Source organism: Chiroxiphia lanceolata, chromosome 1 (genome assembly GCF_009829145.1).
Source record: "Chiroxiphia lanceolata isolate bChiLan1 chromosome 1, bChiLan1.pri, whole genome shotgun sequence".
In the NCBI taxonomy this organism is placed as follows: Eukaryota; Metazoa; Chordata; class Aves; order Passeriformes; family Pipridae; genus Chiroxiphia; species Chiroxiphia lanceolata.
This window is the reverse complement of record NC_045637.1, coordinates 105,888,561-105,903,110: the sequence shown is the minus strand read 5'-3', so window position 1 is coordinate 105,903,110 and position 14,550 is coordinate 105,888,561. Positions and strand designations below refer to the sequence as shown.

Below are 14,550 nucleotides of genomic sequence, written 5' to 3'. Positions count from 1 at the left end.
GAATCCCCAAAACCCAAAGCATGAAACATGAACTTTACCTGCCCTTAAAGATTTATAGAGTTCATTGGATGGCGTTCTCTGCCAGCGCTCCTTGAATTTTGTTCGCAGGTCATTGTCTGTAGTTTCTTCTTCATCTAATAATCTCAAAGACTACAAGAGTAAAATGTTACAAGCATTATACGCAGTTTTAAACATGAAATAGCTTCAAAATATGCAGCTAGTGTAGAAAACAAAAAAATGCTTATACATCCTTTATAAATTTAATTTAACAAATAAAAAACAGGTATGAAAGGCACAAAAATCAACCAAATTTCTTTAGAATGCTTTCCCAATGCTTTCCCCCTCCCCCCCAACAATTTTAAAAGCAAAATACTTGTAAGGAAACACCCACATGTGACAGCACAGTTTTTGTATGGACTGAACACTAAAATAGCATATTTTTAAAGTACTATTAACAAGCATTTGGATAATTGTGCATTTTTTTTTCTATTATCATTTAAAGAAAAACATTCAGTGGTGATGTTTTTCAACATCAAGTGCTTACTTCATCTAAAATTTCTTTGTTCCTTTGCAGCAGTTCGGGCAGATCTTTTATCAGCTGATCAACAGTCTGAATTCCTCCCTGTTCAATCACAGACTTAGACTTGTTCAAAATAGACTGAGGAACAGTATCACCAGACACATCTTCAATAGCAGCAGGAAGATTGAGGGAAGCCAACACACTGAAAAAGTCAACATGTTAAATAAAGAAATTGTTTGTAGTTTTATCCTGACAACCACACTGCTATCCAAACAATCAATCACACAGTCAATTATAATGGAAACAGAGTGTAATGTACTTTTAGACTGAAATTTCAAACTGAAAACACTACATTTATTACTAGCATACACCTCACTAAATATATGTTTCAAAGTTCTTAAAAAACTAAAGAAATTCTAGTCTTTTAGCACTTAAATATGGCAAACATTTTAAGTAGTAACTGTCTGGTAGATAAAAGAAACAACTTCCTTGAGCTACATTCCTATCTATCAGCTTGAGAAAATTTTTTAATGTTTATTTTTTTAAAGAACAAAATTTTGGGGGGGAAAAACATAATTTATTCAGTAACTGATGCAACACAATTGATACAAGCTGACCATTGGAATATGAAAATCATTCTAGATTAATGGTACTGGAACTTTTTCTAAGCAAGTGTTGGACTCCTAAAAAATGAGGAAATATTGAAGAACAATAAATACTACTTTAATAAGGTTTCAATTTTAACACCTACAGAAAAGTAGTTCTAAATACCACCTCTATTTTTTAAGTTGATCAGTCTACCACATAATAATGAAAAAAACCCACTGCTGTAATCTGGGTACCTGCAGGCTGCAAGGCAACCAGTGCGTATAAGCTGTTCCATGACTCCTCTTGAGAAATTTAACAAGGGGCCATACTTACCCATTTGCCAGATTTGTGGCTTCTCTCATCTGGGCTATTGACCTGTTTACCAGATCTGCCTTCCTCTGGTTATAAACACTCACAGATTGCTGCACTTGCAATGGAACCATCTTCTCAAACAGGTCTGCAATTAAAGTAGTATAAATTAAACGGGCTGCACTGTGAAAGTAAAAGGACACAAACATCTTCACAGCTCTTTTGTACAGGTTGTACTACTGACCTAAACAGTTTAAGATACTCTCCCCCACTCCCCACTTTTTGTCTTAGAAACAAAAATCTATTTCTACAGGTCTTCAGATTTCAATTTTTAAGACTGAATTTGCATTAGAAATAATTTAAAGGCAATATATTTAAATCAGTTGTAGGACTGCAAGTCAGATTTTCCTTAAGGCTTTATTTCTAATTTTGTTTCTTTAAAGGAAGAAGATGAGAAAGAGAAGAATCATTTTTTCACAACTCTGCTGCCCAAACTGAAATTTTTCAACTTTACAGAAGACCAGCAACTAGGTTAGTTAATACTGATACTGTTCCTTCTGAAATTAAAAAGTTTGGTTTAATATAGAAAATATAACTGCTGAGAAAATCTGAGAAATATCTTTAAGAGAACTGTACATTTCAGGTAATTTTCAACCTGTGCTTTATTACATTTATCATCAAGAACAACAACAAGAAACTGAAGAAGACAAACAGCAGCTTCAACAACACTGTTGAACACATAATACAATTCAAAAATTAAATGTTTATTTTTTCACATGACACATGAACTTTGGTGGCCACGTGTTTCAAAACATAACAACCCATTGTAGCCAGGAGAATGCTGAAACTGAAACCAGTACACTGTTGAAAGCTCAAACAAAACAATATTTATTACAAAGAAGTCGCCAACAAAACGAGAATTCCAGGGAAAGAGGAGGGAAATAAGCCCTCAGTACAACTCCCCACTCATTCAGGTGTTATTTATGAGGTTGTCTTCCTGACCCCTGAAAGCCTAGAATTCCCCACAGCAGAAGCTGCATCCTCAGAGTGTCGGCAGCCTCACAAGATAGCGGGCGTCCCCACAAAAGGCAATGTTGTCCTCCATGTGAAGCTTGATTTCACTCCCAGCAAGAGCTATCTGCTTTTTTATACAATTAACCTGTAACAGCCACCTGAGCAAGTGTGGCCAGCATCGCCCAGCTAGAGGTCTTTGGTCCCTCCCCCTGTTATGTTACTGGTATCTCTTCTGCGCACGCACGTGTACATTGGAATTTCCCCACGCCTGCGTGCTACACCTTCAGGGGGTCTTCCCTAAACAAGTCTGGGGGCTTACTTCATCCTCCTCTTCACTTTCTCCTTCAAATGCCCTTGGAGGGCTGTCAGCCAATAGTGGGGCCCCAATTAATTTCAGTTTATACAAGATGCTTCCTTCAAGGACGACGTTTTCGTTATCAGTGCTTGTTTTCTCATAATTCAGCAGAAAAGAACAGACTCTCACAGGTGGCTGGGCCAAACACAGACCAAAAGCAGCAATATCTAATTAAGCACAAATACACCCATGCAGTCCACACACTTCACTTACCAGTGAATTTCTGACTGAGGGGTACAACAACTGGAGTAGACTTCACAAGACTGGCTTTTCCAATGGACTCCAAATCTTTCAGGTCAGGAACCCGGTCATGGTAAATGAAGTCATTGTCTTTTTTGGCAGCTGCAAGTGCACGGTTGATTTTGTCAACCAGATCTTTAACATTTATATATTCATCATAGCGAGATGCCACTGTTTTCACCAAGTCTGCTGCATGCTAAAAAAAAAAATTAAAATACAGTAAAAATAATAACTTTTCTTTCTCCCTTTCATATATACTTAGGAAAACAGATGAGCTTCCCAGTTAGCCAAGTAACTACTATCGACACGTACGATCAATACTATTATTCCCTTAAGAAAATATTCTCTCCTCTTACGTATCAAAAAGTAAAAATATCTTACTCATTAAAATATCATCTCATCAGGAAAAAACAAACAAATAAAAAGCAACCAAATTAATAGCTCACCATAGACTCACTATGACTTCCCCAAAACCCAAAATAAGTGCTCCTGAGTTAGAGGCAATAATATCTCAGACACCTATTCACCAAAAAACCCAAATGTCATCATGTCATTTCCATGTTGTTTCATAAAACCTTTGCTTGCTTCCGCAGGGACTGCAAATTGCTTCTCAACCCTTGCTCACATCCACAAATGAAGAGGACAGAATCCTGCTTTTCACATCTGTCACTACACTGGGCTCAGAAGCTACAGAAGGTCTGCTGTCTCTTCATTCCTGTCTGCTCAGCCAATCCAGTTTTCCTACATACAATTTATTCACGTTTGTGTTGTGAATGTGCAAAACCAAAATACTAAGAAGCAATTCAGTTGACATTTGCATAAACTCACAATTCAAAAAGTCAGACTTCTTGGGATTGTGAAGTGGAACCTGACCTACATTAGAAGTGAAGTGTATTTGAAGTTTGCTGAGATTTTTTGACACTTTCCATTGTGCCATAGGCCACACAACAGTAGTTTTGGTTTGATACAATGCTACAGTCTAACTAGCATTTGCCAGAAACAAAATGAGAGGAGAACAAACAGCATTAAAGCATATATAAAAAAGATATTACACTGTTAGAGAGTGTACAAAGGAGGGCCACCTGATGATCCTGATGGGTCCCTTCCAACTCAGCATATTCTATGACTCTATATGTACTTTTTAATTTAAAAGAATTTACATTCATGTTGAATTCCAAAAATTTGGATATGAGAAAAAGAAAACTGCTAGGTTTAAACAAAAGCCTTGAGTTGACAGAGACTGGGAAAAAACTTCCATCTAGAGTCCAGACAAGGATCCATTGATGTCACAGGTTTGGAATGTCCTGCCCAAGCCCGGAGAAACCACGCCCTGATCTCAACAAACCTGTGCAGAAGACCTTTTGTGTTTTATCTCTCCCTCTGTGTTACCTGTTCCCCTCATGTAATCCACCTAAGATAAAGTGGGTTTTCCCCCATGAGGTAATTCCTAAGACCCCAAGAAGTGTAACTTGGATTTTCCCCTGATGTCACCTCTGTGAAAACCCCAAATTGCGTAAGTCAGGTTTTTCCCTTACATCATCCCCTGAAGCCCCCTGTTCTTAATAAGTTGTAATAGTTACAACCCCCTGTTGAATATGTAGATGTAGATCCTAAACCCTTTAAATACGAACTTGTGAGTCCAATAAAACATTCCAGTTTCTTGCCTCCAAACTGGGATCATGTTAGTTTATTGACTTCCACACATTCATCTCTCCCCCACCTCTCAATCAATTATTATTCTACCTTTTAAAATGGGAAATAAAAAGAGAGATTACTTTACAGTAACTGAATTTTTCAAAAACTAAAAAAAAAAGGGTACTAAACCTCTAATTTAGATTAGTTACAGAAGCAGGATTTTAATCAGTGTGGAGAACAGGATATAATAATTAATACATTCAGTAAGCTAAAAGTTAAGACAACACTTGTGTTTTAACTTGTGGCTACATGTTGCTCATGAAGCAGTCCTAAAATAAGTAATAAGGGAGTATTTTCCCTCAGGTTTCACAAAAAACAAACAAACAAGAAAAATAACCCACACCTTTACTACTCAACATGAAGGGGTACTTCCTCTTACACAACGTGAAGAAAAATCACAGATACAATTAATTTGCTCTACAGCTTAACAATGACAGTAAATTTGATATAGCCAAACTTGTCCAGGGTAAGGACTAAAAAAAAAACCAAAAAAATTTAATATTCTATTACAGTAAAGTCCTAGAAAAGGAGGTCTGCTAGGCAGATTCAAAACTCCAGAATAAGCAACAGATACAGTTTCATATATCATGTACTAATGCAGCCATAACATAATAACTTGCTATTAGAAGTTATAGACACTTCATTGTTATAACAAGCATACAAAAAGAAGTTTCAAGTTCCAACCTTCACCCAGCTGATAAAAGTGTAACAGTAACTTTCAAAATGTCAACATGATCATCTTATAGCCTTATATAAGTCTGTCAACTCTCCTGCATACCAATAGATAGATATTGCACAGGGATTCTACAAATCAGTCAAAGTGGCACTTCACATATTTATTTTCTCAAGCTTTAGGGGACTTGAAGAAAGGAGTTAATTTTAGCCATTTTTCCTCTACTGTGCTTAAAACATGAGAAGATCTTACTCATTACAACATCTATATCTGAGTCCCTCTAGAAACCAGACATAGAGGCAAAAACCTGTTAAGAATAAAAATAGAACTGTTGGTATGTTTTTCAAAAATTATTCAGATTTAAATCAGAATTGCAGCAAAGGAGTTATGTACAGACCAGACAGAATTTTATTATTGGGGGAATTTTTTTTACTAACATTAATTAGGAAAATTTATTAACAAATCTGTCATATTAGCTATACTGAGATAAGAAGCCTATGCAATTGTAAAGATATAGATTTAACAAGTCAAGCACTATCGGACTGTCCAAAAATCATTAAAATACATCTTTATAAAAGCTACAGAGATACCTCTCCTCTATGCAGCTGCTAATAATTTGATTCATGTGATAAACATGCTCTGCAACTTCTGAATACGTTTCATTCTTAGTTAATTGAATTTTAGAACTCTGAGTTAGCTTTTCAGGATTTGAAGCTCTTCCATATTTTTCAGAAAAGAAAGCAAGTTACTCACCTGTAACCTCCCAATTTCTTCACCAAATTTCTTCTGCTGCTTTGCCAGAATAGATTGATGATACTCTGCATTGGCCTGCATAATGCAGTGCTTTGCAGCCAGAACAGGAAACACCTCCTGGAAATAAAAATACTGACCAGGGGAAAGTCCAACCACATTAACCACCACAGACAACATGGGATGCAGGAAGAAAAAGGAAGAAGAAAAGGAAATTAGAATCACCCAATTAATGGTTTAGATAGGTTAAAACATTAGAGGTAAATGTCAGAGACCATGTGACTTTGCATGGATTGAATATTTTTTTTAATCCACTGTTGTAAAATTCTTACTGTCCTTTACTGTAGATGAACTACAATTTAAATTCAAGCCATGAAGTCACAACGTTTACTTCAGAGATTAGAAAGGCATGCATCTATTAGAAAGGACAGCTGCAAGAAAATACCCAAATAACCCCAAGACAAAGCCAAGACAGTGCTCTTAAGAAATTCAGGTGAGTGGAAAGATAGGTCTTCTGGGTTTTTCATTTTGATTTCTTTTTAATCAAAAAAAGTAATTACACTTAACACAGCAGCAGGCCTTATCAAGAAAGTAACTCTACAGTTATGAAAGGAAAGAACAATTAAAGAGGACCAATAACAACTGACATGGAAGGCAATTTAAAAGTCATTTTTAGACTTCTATATAAATGCACTTATCTTTGCAGGAGTATCAACAAAGACATGAAGAAAACATTATGCTGCAGTTCACAGTAGAGACACGGTCTTAGATCAAGGATTTGGCCTTACTGTTTTATTTCTTAAATCAAGGAGCACTGGAAAACCAGAGTGATGTTTTTCCCCAGAGATGAAAAAAATAAAATTAAAAAAGTGTAAATTTGGAAGAGAAAGCTGCCTGGGAGGCCTTGCAACTGGAGTTCAACACACCAAACCAACCTCTATGTCACATTCCTAAACATTAACTGTTCTCAGAGCTGGTATTAACCAGCAAACCTTATTATATTCTTTGAAATAATCAATTGAGAGATTACTTTGCAACCAGAACAGGGAGCACATCTACTGCTTAGAAAGGTACACAACAACAAAAGATAAAGCAATGGCCTCATTGCCTCTCAGAAATCATCATAAACATAATACCTAAGTGAGAAATATTCTAAGAGCATGAAAAAGAGATATTTCTATCTCTTCCAAAACCAACAGCATTCAAACAAACAGTCAAGACTAAATGGGATAATTTACAAGTATCAAGATTGGTTTGGGGTGGAGAAAGAAGAGGAGGCAGGCAGAAGGACAGAGGACACACACTGACTTCCAGTCATGTTTTTCACTAGCAGGTAAGTGAACAGCACCACTGTTTTCATGCTGGACTCAACATGAGAGCAAATTTCACACAAAAACATTGAGACTAGAAGCCAATTAAGCCTCAACAGAAAGTGTTAGTTTGAAAACAGATTTAGTAAGGCATTAAGTTCTAAGAATGCATCCCTAAATGCCACCATAAACATTTCAAGTTCACTTTAATGAAATGTGTTACAAATAAACACACTTCATGTAATATGATTTTACTTATTTTAAAAAACACACTACCTTTTACCCCCTAGATTTTTCAGTTTTTTCAAATTACAGTTTCATTTTCCTTAAATGTAGTAATATGTCAGCTCTTCTTGAGGATGTATTTTAAGTGTATTTCATCAAGTATATCGTAAACAATAACAGTTATTCACAGTAACAACAGGTCCCACATTATTTCCATGAGTTACTAACCTTGGGCAAAGTATCTTTATACTGACACTGTTTGTAAGCATCACCATAGTAATCTGCAGCTTGATTTGCTAGTTTAGCTATGATACCATCTTTCATTTTATCTGGGGGGAGAAGGAGAAAAAACAAAGAACAATTAAGATTATCATCAGTTTTTACAACTGAACAGGTGACTAGTTCATCTTCAAACAGCAACAAGGGGTTGCTGTTGCATTTTAAGGGTATAGCTTTACACTATAACTCAAAGATGGGATCCTGGTCTTCTCTCTTGACATCCAGCAGCAGTTTCCAGAATTTCTACTTCAATCATGACACTGAAGGTTCAGTCAGTTGTACCAGAAATCTTTTGGCAGCTGCTGGTATTTATGCAGAATTAAGAGAGATACTTCACCTCAAACCAATGCAAGCTGCCAATAAAAGATACAACAATCCCACTCTGAACTCTGGCAGCGTGTTCCAAGCCCTTCCTTGTGCCAGGACAAGCACTTGTGCAGCCATAGTCAAAGAATTTACCTGAAATCTAGCAAGCAAAACACAGCTTATTTTCAGCAGGATCTGTTCCTAACCCAGTTCTATGTCAGGACTCACAAAAACTGCACCAAGAGGAGAAGGGACCGGTCCTTTCCATTGCAGTCCACATCCCTGTTAGCTTACAGCAAATATAGAAACACCATTCCTAGACATAAAACACCATTACTTCACATCAGAGCTGCACGTGCCCAGCAGCAGTGGTATTCCCTGCCTCACATCCTCACTCTGTTCCTGAAGCCCAAACTCTTAAAATAGGAACATTCTGCAACAATCATTATCTTCTTTTTCATACAGGAGATAGGTCCTCTTATAAAGGAGATGAAGGTAACCTCTGGCCTGCACTAGCAATTCAACCTTCCAAAAGAAGGCAGGCAATCAGTGCAAACACAGGCCATCCACTCTAAACAGCTGCCCTTACAAACAAGCATCCTCTGCCTCAGGTGATTCTTAGGTACTGACAGATTGACAAGCATAAGTGGGGACATATGGGGAGATTAGGAATTCTGCAGAAATTAGTCTGCCAAAATTAAATCAAAATAATTCCTAAGTGGTCTGTTCATACCAGCACATTCACAGATCTATTTACAATGTTTCAGGCACAAGCTATGATGTAATACATTTACCTTCTATGAAGTAAGTATGTTTAAGGTATGCCAGAAAGATCTTTTCACTGTGAAGAGGGTTTAGATGACAAATTATGGCAAAGGATCTCATGAGATCTTACTTCTTTGCTAGAATGTTTCTGTCTGGTGCACTAAATATTTAATAAAACCAAAAAAAATCTAAAATCTACAAAAAAATTTACACAAAATCTAAGAAACCTGTCCTTCTAGCTCCACCAAGTGTGCAGTAGTTGCATCTTCCTTCATACAGCTTGTGCATTAAAAAAAAAAGAAAAAATACCGGCACACTAACTACATTTCCATTAACAAAGAAAATGTTAGAGGAGATTCATTTGTCCACGCAGACAGCTCAAAACATATCTTTCACCATCAGAAAGGAAAAAACTATCCAACTTTTCTCTTTAGTTTTTACTCATGTATCTCTAAAATATTGCAGCTACAACACAAGCCTTAAGACAGAACAGCAAACATGTGCAGACTTAAAGACATTTAAAGAAAACATTAAGAAAGGCTCAGAAATAAATAATAAAAAAAAAAACTATCTGTAGTTATGTAGGGGAGTTAGATTTGACTGACCAATTTCGCTTTTGCCAAACACATCTTTTTTCTTTCAACTTGTAAATAAATTCAGTTCTATCAGAAATACCATTCCAAGTAAGATAAATAGTCAATGCAGCAAGAAACTAAATTTCAGTTTTGAGATCAAACTTCGAAGGATTTCCACTTGAAAAATAGGTTTTTGAAGGTAACCATGTTGTCAAACACAATTTTTCCCAAAATGTCTTTCCCCCCAGGGAAAAGAACCTCTAAATCTGGCAAAATCTACAGCCTTCACAGTCAGATGATTATTAACCTTTCTGTCCTTCAAGCACTGCCAGACTTGTGGTCTTAGGAGTAATCACAAAAATCTTCAGTTCACCAGGCACATCTGGCATTTGGATCAGACTTGCTTTGTCTTTTTCACGTTTTGGAAAAGAAGAAATCAAGAAGGTGACAGAAAAATCTATTTGTCATGCAAAATGAGGGAAGCACCTGCTCTGTCCTGAAGGAAAAGTTTCAGACATTTGTTATACAAATTTATTTCAGAGCAGAGACTAAAATACCTCCAGGAACATGATAAAGAACATAGACATAATTTATCATTTTGCTGACGGACAACAGTTTCTGGTTGAGATTCTCTAAAGCCAGTAAGGCTACAAGAATTTTCAGAGATCTTCCCCATGAAAACAAGAAACATCCCAGTTAAAATAATTCATGTCTTCCTCCACTGTATTCCAAATGATGTGGGGGGAGAGAGAGAGCCATTTGTGGGCAATTACATATGACCTCTATGTCCTTAGTTCTACTTTTACATATCTGTAAATTCTAGATGCACAACTTCTTCTAAATAGAGAGAGAAAAGCAGCAAGAGATCTTGTATCAAAGACAGTACTGTTTCACAGGAAAATTCTTTGAAAGCATAAGTTCTCTAATAGTTGTATTAAAATATTCAGACTCTGAATGAGTATTTCACAATCAACCTTTAACAATTAGGGAAATAATTTTTTGTTCTGCTTGCAGAATTTCTCTTTCCAGGATAAACTGGGCATTCTAAAAGTTAGACTTGGTCAAAGAGTTCCCCCGTTAAAAGTAGGAGCAAACAAACAATTTGTTTCCCTCAAACTCCTAGGAAATTTCCTTTGTTTCCTAGCACAGTCATTCCTTTCTAAATTCTCATGAAATCACTCCACAGATGAGGAGGGGAGTACTTGCAAGACCCCTTATGCATAATTTCTAGTACTCTCACTTCTTTAAGACAATTTCTTTTGTTCTCAAGAGAGCAATGGAAAAAAAATATAATCCACAAAAATCCTCTGTAAAGATGAAGACTAATGGTTTTGGACAGAAAAAAGGTAGATGGGACAACTGCATTTTCAGGTGAACCTTAGAAAAATTCTTAAGAAATATCTGTAATTCGTGTTTCATGACCTGCAAGGAGCAAGGGGAGAATCAGTAAAGGCAAAAATAAACTTCAGAAAGGTCCTTTACACACTCTTAATAGTGGAAGTTGTAATGTGAACTTAAATAGACAAGCAAAAAATTAAAATATACCTCTTGTTGCTTTCAAAAAAAAGACTTCTTGGGCTTGAGCCAACATAATAAGACTGAGAGTCCCAACTGTGTCTGGAGAGATGTCCACTGTAGGTTCCCGATTCAAGGCTGACAAAACTGTGTCTTTAATGTGTTGAAAAGCACCACTCGCAAACTAAGTAAAATAAAATAATACATTACCATTCATTTTTTTCAGATTTTCTCTCTTACAAATATAATACATATAAAAATACAAAAAAAAAAGTCTTTGGTATATGGTCTCCCATTTATTTTTTAGCCACTAAAGACAGCTCCTGGTGACCTCTTGTTCTTGGAGCCACTTACACTGAGACACTTATCATGACAGGGTATAAATAAAGGTATATTGACTACACCTAACAGCATAAAAACATGGAAATTCTAATGCATTCCATAAAGAAGAGATTATTACTGTATAACTTGTTAAAACTAGAACTTATACTAGCTAAAATTATTAAATCTTAAGCTGAAGGTTATTAGTTAACCAACATGCTTGAGGGAAGGAGTATGGGGAACCGTACAGAATTATATGCTCCAAATCTGATAAAAAAATATGAGACAAGACCAGGTACATAACCAATCCATCTTTGCAACTAAGAGCACGAAAATACATATAGATATATATATTTTTATGCATGTGTATATATAGTTTTAAAATTGAGAGATACTTATTTGATGTTCTAAGATTACTAGTTCTGAATTCACAAGCAGAAGCAGGGAGCCTCTCTACCTGATAGTGCTTAGCTGCAGCTTTTAGTCCTTCATCGTTATCCAGATTCTGTTCTGCTGCAATCTGGCTTGCCAGTGCTCCACAGTTGAACAAAACACAGGTCTTCTCATATCCCAAACTTGCCAGAGCTGCAATCAAGACAGACAGTTACCCCAACTGTAAAAAAAATAATTTCAGTTCTCCAGCATCCTACAGCTGAGGCCAACACTACTATTATCTGTAAAGGTATCAACAGTTTCAAGCAAAAACAAACTAACAAAACCCCAATCATACTGAACTTTTAAAGTCAAAGTCATCTTCATTCTGAAGGCTTTACATAGGCTAATTTAGTACTTCCACAAAATGTTTCTATGTGAGGAACTACATAAAGTGGCCTAAAGCATGAAAGCAGTAGCATGAAAATCTACACAAAATAATTTTCAAGTCTTTGTAAGTAGAGTGCAGCTTTTTGGTTCTTGAAGCATTACTGAGAGATAATCTGAAATATGAACTTCCACACATTAATCACTTTGTAATAACTGTCCAATTACAAAAACTTTACATGGTCTGTCTTCCTAGCTATTGAAATATAGGGAATATAGGGAATTTTTCATTCTCAAAGCTATTGTTTTAGACTGAAAATTCTGAAAAATATCTTCATTATGCATGTACTGAAACACTTAAGGATTTACTTAATTAAAACCTGAGCTCACTAGACAGCAGAGTAGCCTGTCCGGATGCAACTCCTGCAGTACTTCATAGCCCCAGAGGATGGAGCCCACACTTCTAGAACCAGAAATACCTGAACAGAAGCCATTTTGAATATATTAATTGCTTTATAAAGCTTATGTGCCATATGCAAGCGCTGGAAAAACCAAACACTGCAGTTATTAGTCTCCTACTGGTGTTATAAAGTGTAGACACTACTCTTGGAGAATACAGAAGAGACAACTACTGAATTTTCAGTTTCACAGAGCCAGGTACAGTTATCCTTAAAACATGAACGCACTAAAATCCAGCCTCTCTATACAGGTACAAATTCATTTAACACATCTCTGAAGTTTCTCTGTTAGAGCTCCCTGACCTGCACTCAACTTTCAGACAAGCAGGCACAAATCTCACATGCCATTTTTCCCATTTTGTTTCTCTGAGTGGTGTTGCACAGTCACTGTATCTCATGAAGATAACAGTCACTTATCTAGCTATGTCTCTTCTGAAGTTTATTTTCCAGAATTTTTCTAAAAATAAGATCTTGTAAACTTAAACAACATTGAAAAGACTAAAAAAAACACAAGAAAGGAAAGAAAATATGGCTTTAAAGTTTCTGAAGTTTCTGCAAAATTACTTTAAATGCAGAATTACTTCATACTCTGTACTGCACCTCAAGTGTGATTTACTACAGTGAGAACAGCTGTTTACCAGTACAGATATTCCACAGACTCATCTGTTTATAGCACTACCAATTAACTTAGTCAACATATTTCAAATTTAATGCCATGCTGTGAACTCGGTCACTTCCCAAGCAGTCACAGTATCTGTCAGCTACCACTGTGATACAGACTTGGGATTCAGGGGTAAGTGGGAAGCAAAGAGTTCACCACCACAGTAAGAGCCAGAACTCTCAAGTCACATCCCTGCATCTTGTTCCCATGGAAGTCACAGGAGTTTTACACTGAATTTCTACCTGAAGACAGGTCCACCTCCTCTAAGAAGTCAAGAGGAATTTTGCTCCCTCAGTAACTGAAAACTTTGCTTTACACTGGGAAACCTCACTGCTAATTCTGATCTGAAATAGAGATGTACACATGGCGTAGTTAATCCGGATAATAGCATCTGGATAAACTGTGATACATCACTGTAAAGATATATAGTAGAAGACTTCTTTTGTTAATGTCTTTCCACTAAGATCTGCTTTAAAGTTTCAAAATAAAATTTATTCCACTGCCTGTTACCTGAGGATTACTCACAACTCAGTCAAGAATTTCTTTGGTATTTCACATGGACTGCTACATAAATCTCTGGCCATCTGCCTCACAGATTATTTAGACTAGCATATAATTAACCTTCAGACAAGCAAGCTTTCTCAAGCTGCTGTGACATCATATTTATTCAAATTCTCAGGGTATCCTGAGAATCATCACCATTATGATTACTGATTTTTTTCCTCACAATTATTATAAATCTCTGGTGATTCAAAAACTATGTTTAAGTCACACCTAAATATTCTGAACATTACTATGAAACAGGTTCCATCCTCATTAAATGTTAGCCCCAAAGAAGGCAGGATGAACCAAATTCTGAGAAAAACCCCACATCATCTTCATGAAGGTCTCCAATTATCCTGAAGGGCTTCTTAGAATAGTTAGAAAAGAAAGCAAAGACTTGTGTATGCATACAAATGTGATGTATTGATACTCGTACAGTCATAAGCACAACTTCAGCAGGGAATGCAGAACACAGAAAACTGCAAAAAATTTCAGCAGTTGTTAACAGAGAACTATAGAAAGGATGCAAGAACTTCAAAAATAAAAACAGAGTAAGCACTCTAGCATTTTTTTCAGGCTTTGTCTAGAGCTTCAAAATTGCACTGCTCATCTTGTAATGTTAGTCAGGATGAACACTTAGGTATAAATAGAAATACTAAAGAATGATGACACATGACTGAACAGCTCCT

General features: G+C 36.3%; 1 protein-coding gene across 2 annotated transcripts in view; it reads right to left on the bottom strand.

Moving 5' to 3' along the window:
• The window catches only part of PDCD6IP (programmed cell death 6 interacting protein), a 35,082-nt gene that overhangs the window by 11,067 nt on the left and 9,465 nt on the right, over positions 1–14,550 (bottom strand). The window contains exons 4-11 of one of the 2 annotated variants that reach the window (XM_032695357.1): positions 11,898–12,025; positions 11,150–11,303; positions 7,908–8,008; positions 6,148–6,279; positions 3,000–3,222; positions 1,442–1,565; positions 545–722; positions 39–150 (exon numbers count right to left, since the gene is read on the bottom strand). In XM_032695357.1, coding sequence (XP_032551248.1) covers positions 39–150; positions 545–722; positions 1,442–1,565; positions 3,000–3,222; positions 6,148–6,279; positions 7,908–8,008; positions 11,150–11,303; positions 11,898–12,025 — 1,152 coding nt within the window. The remainder of the gene's footprint in view (positions 1–38; positions 151–544; positions 723–1,441; positions 1,566–2,999; positions 3,223–6,147; positions 6,280–7,907; positions 8,009–11,149; positions 11,304–11,897; positions 12,026–14,550) is intronic. The other variant, XM_032695367.1, reaches the window with a different exon arrangement.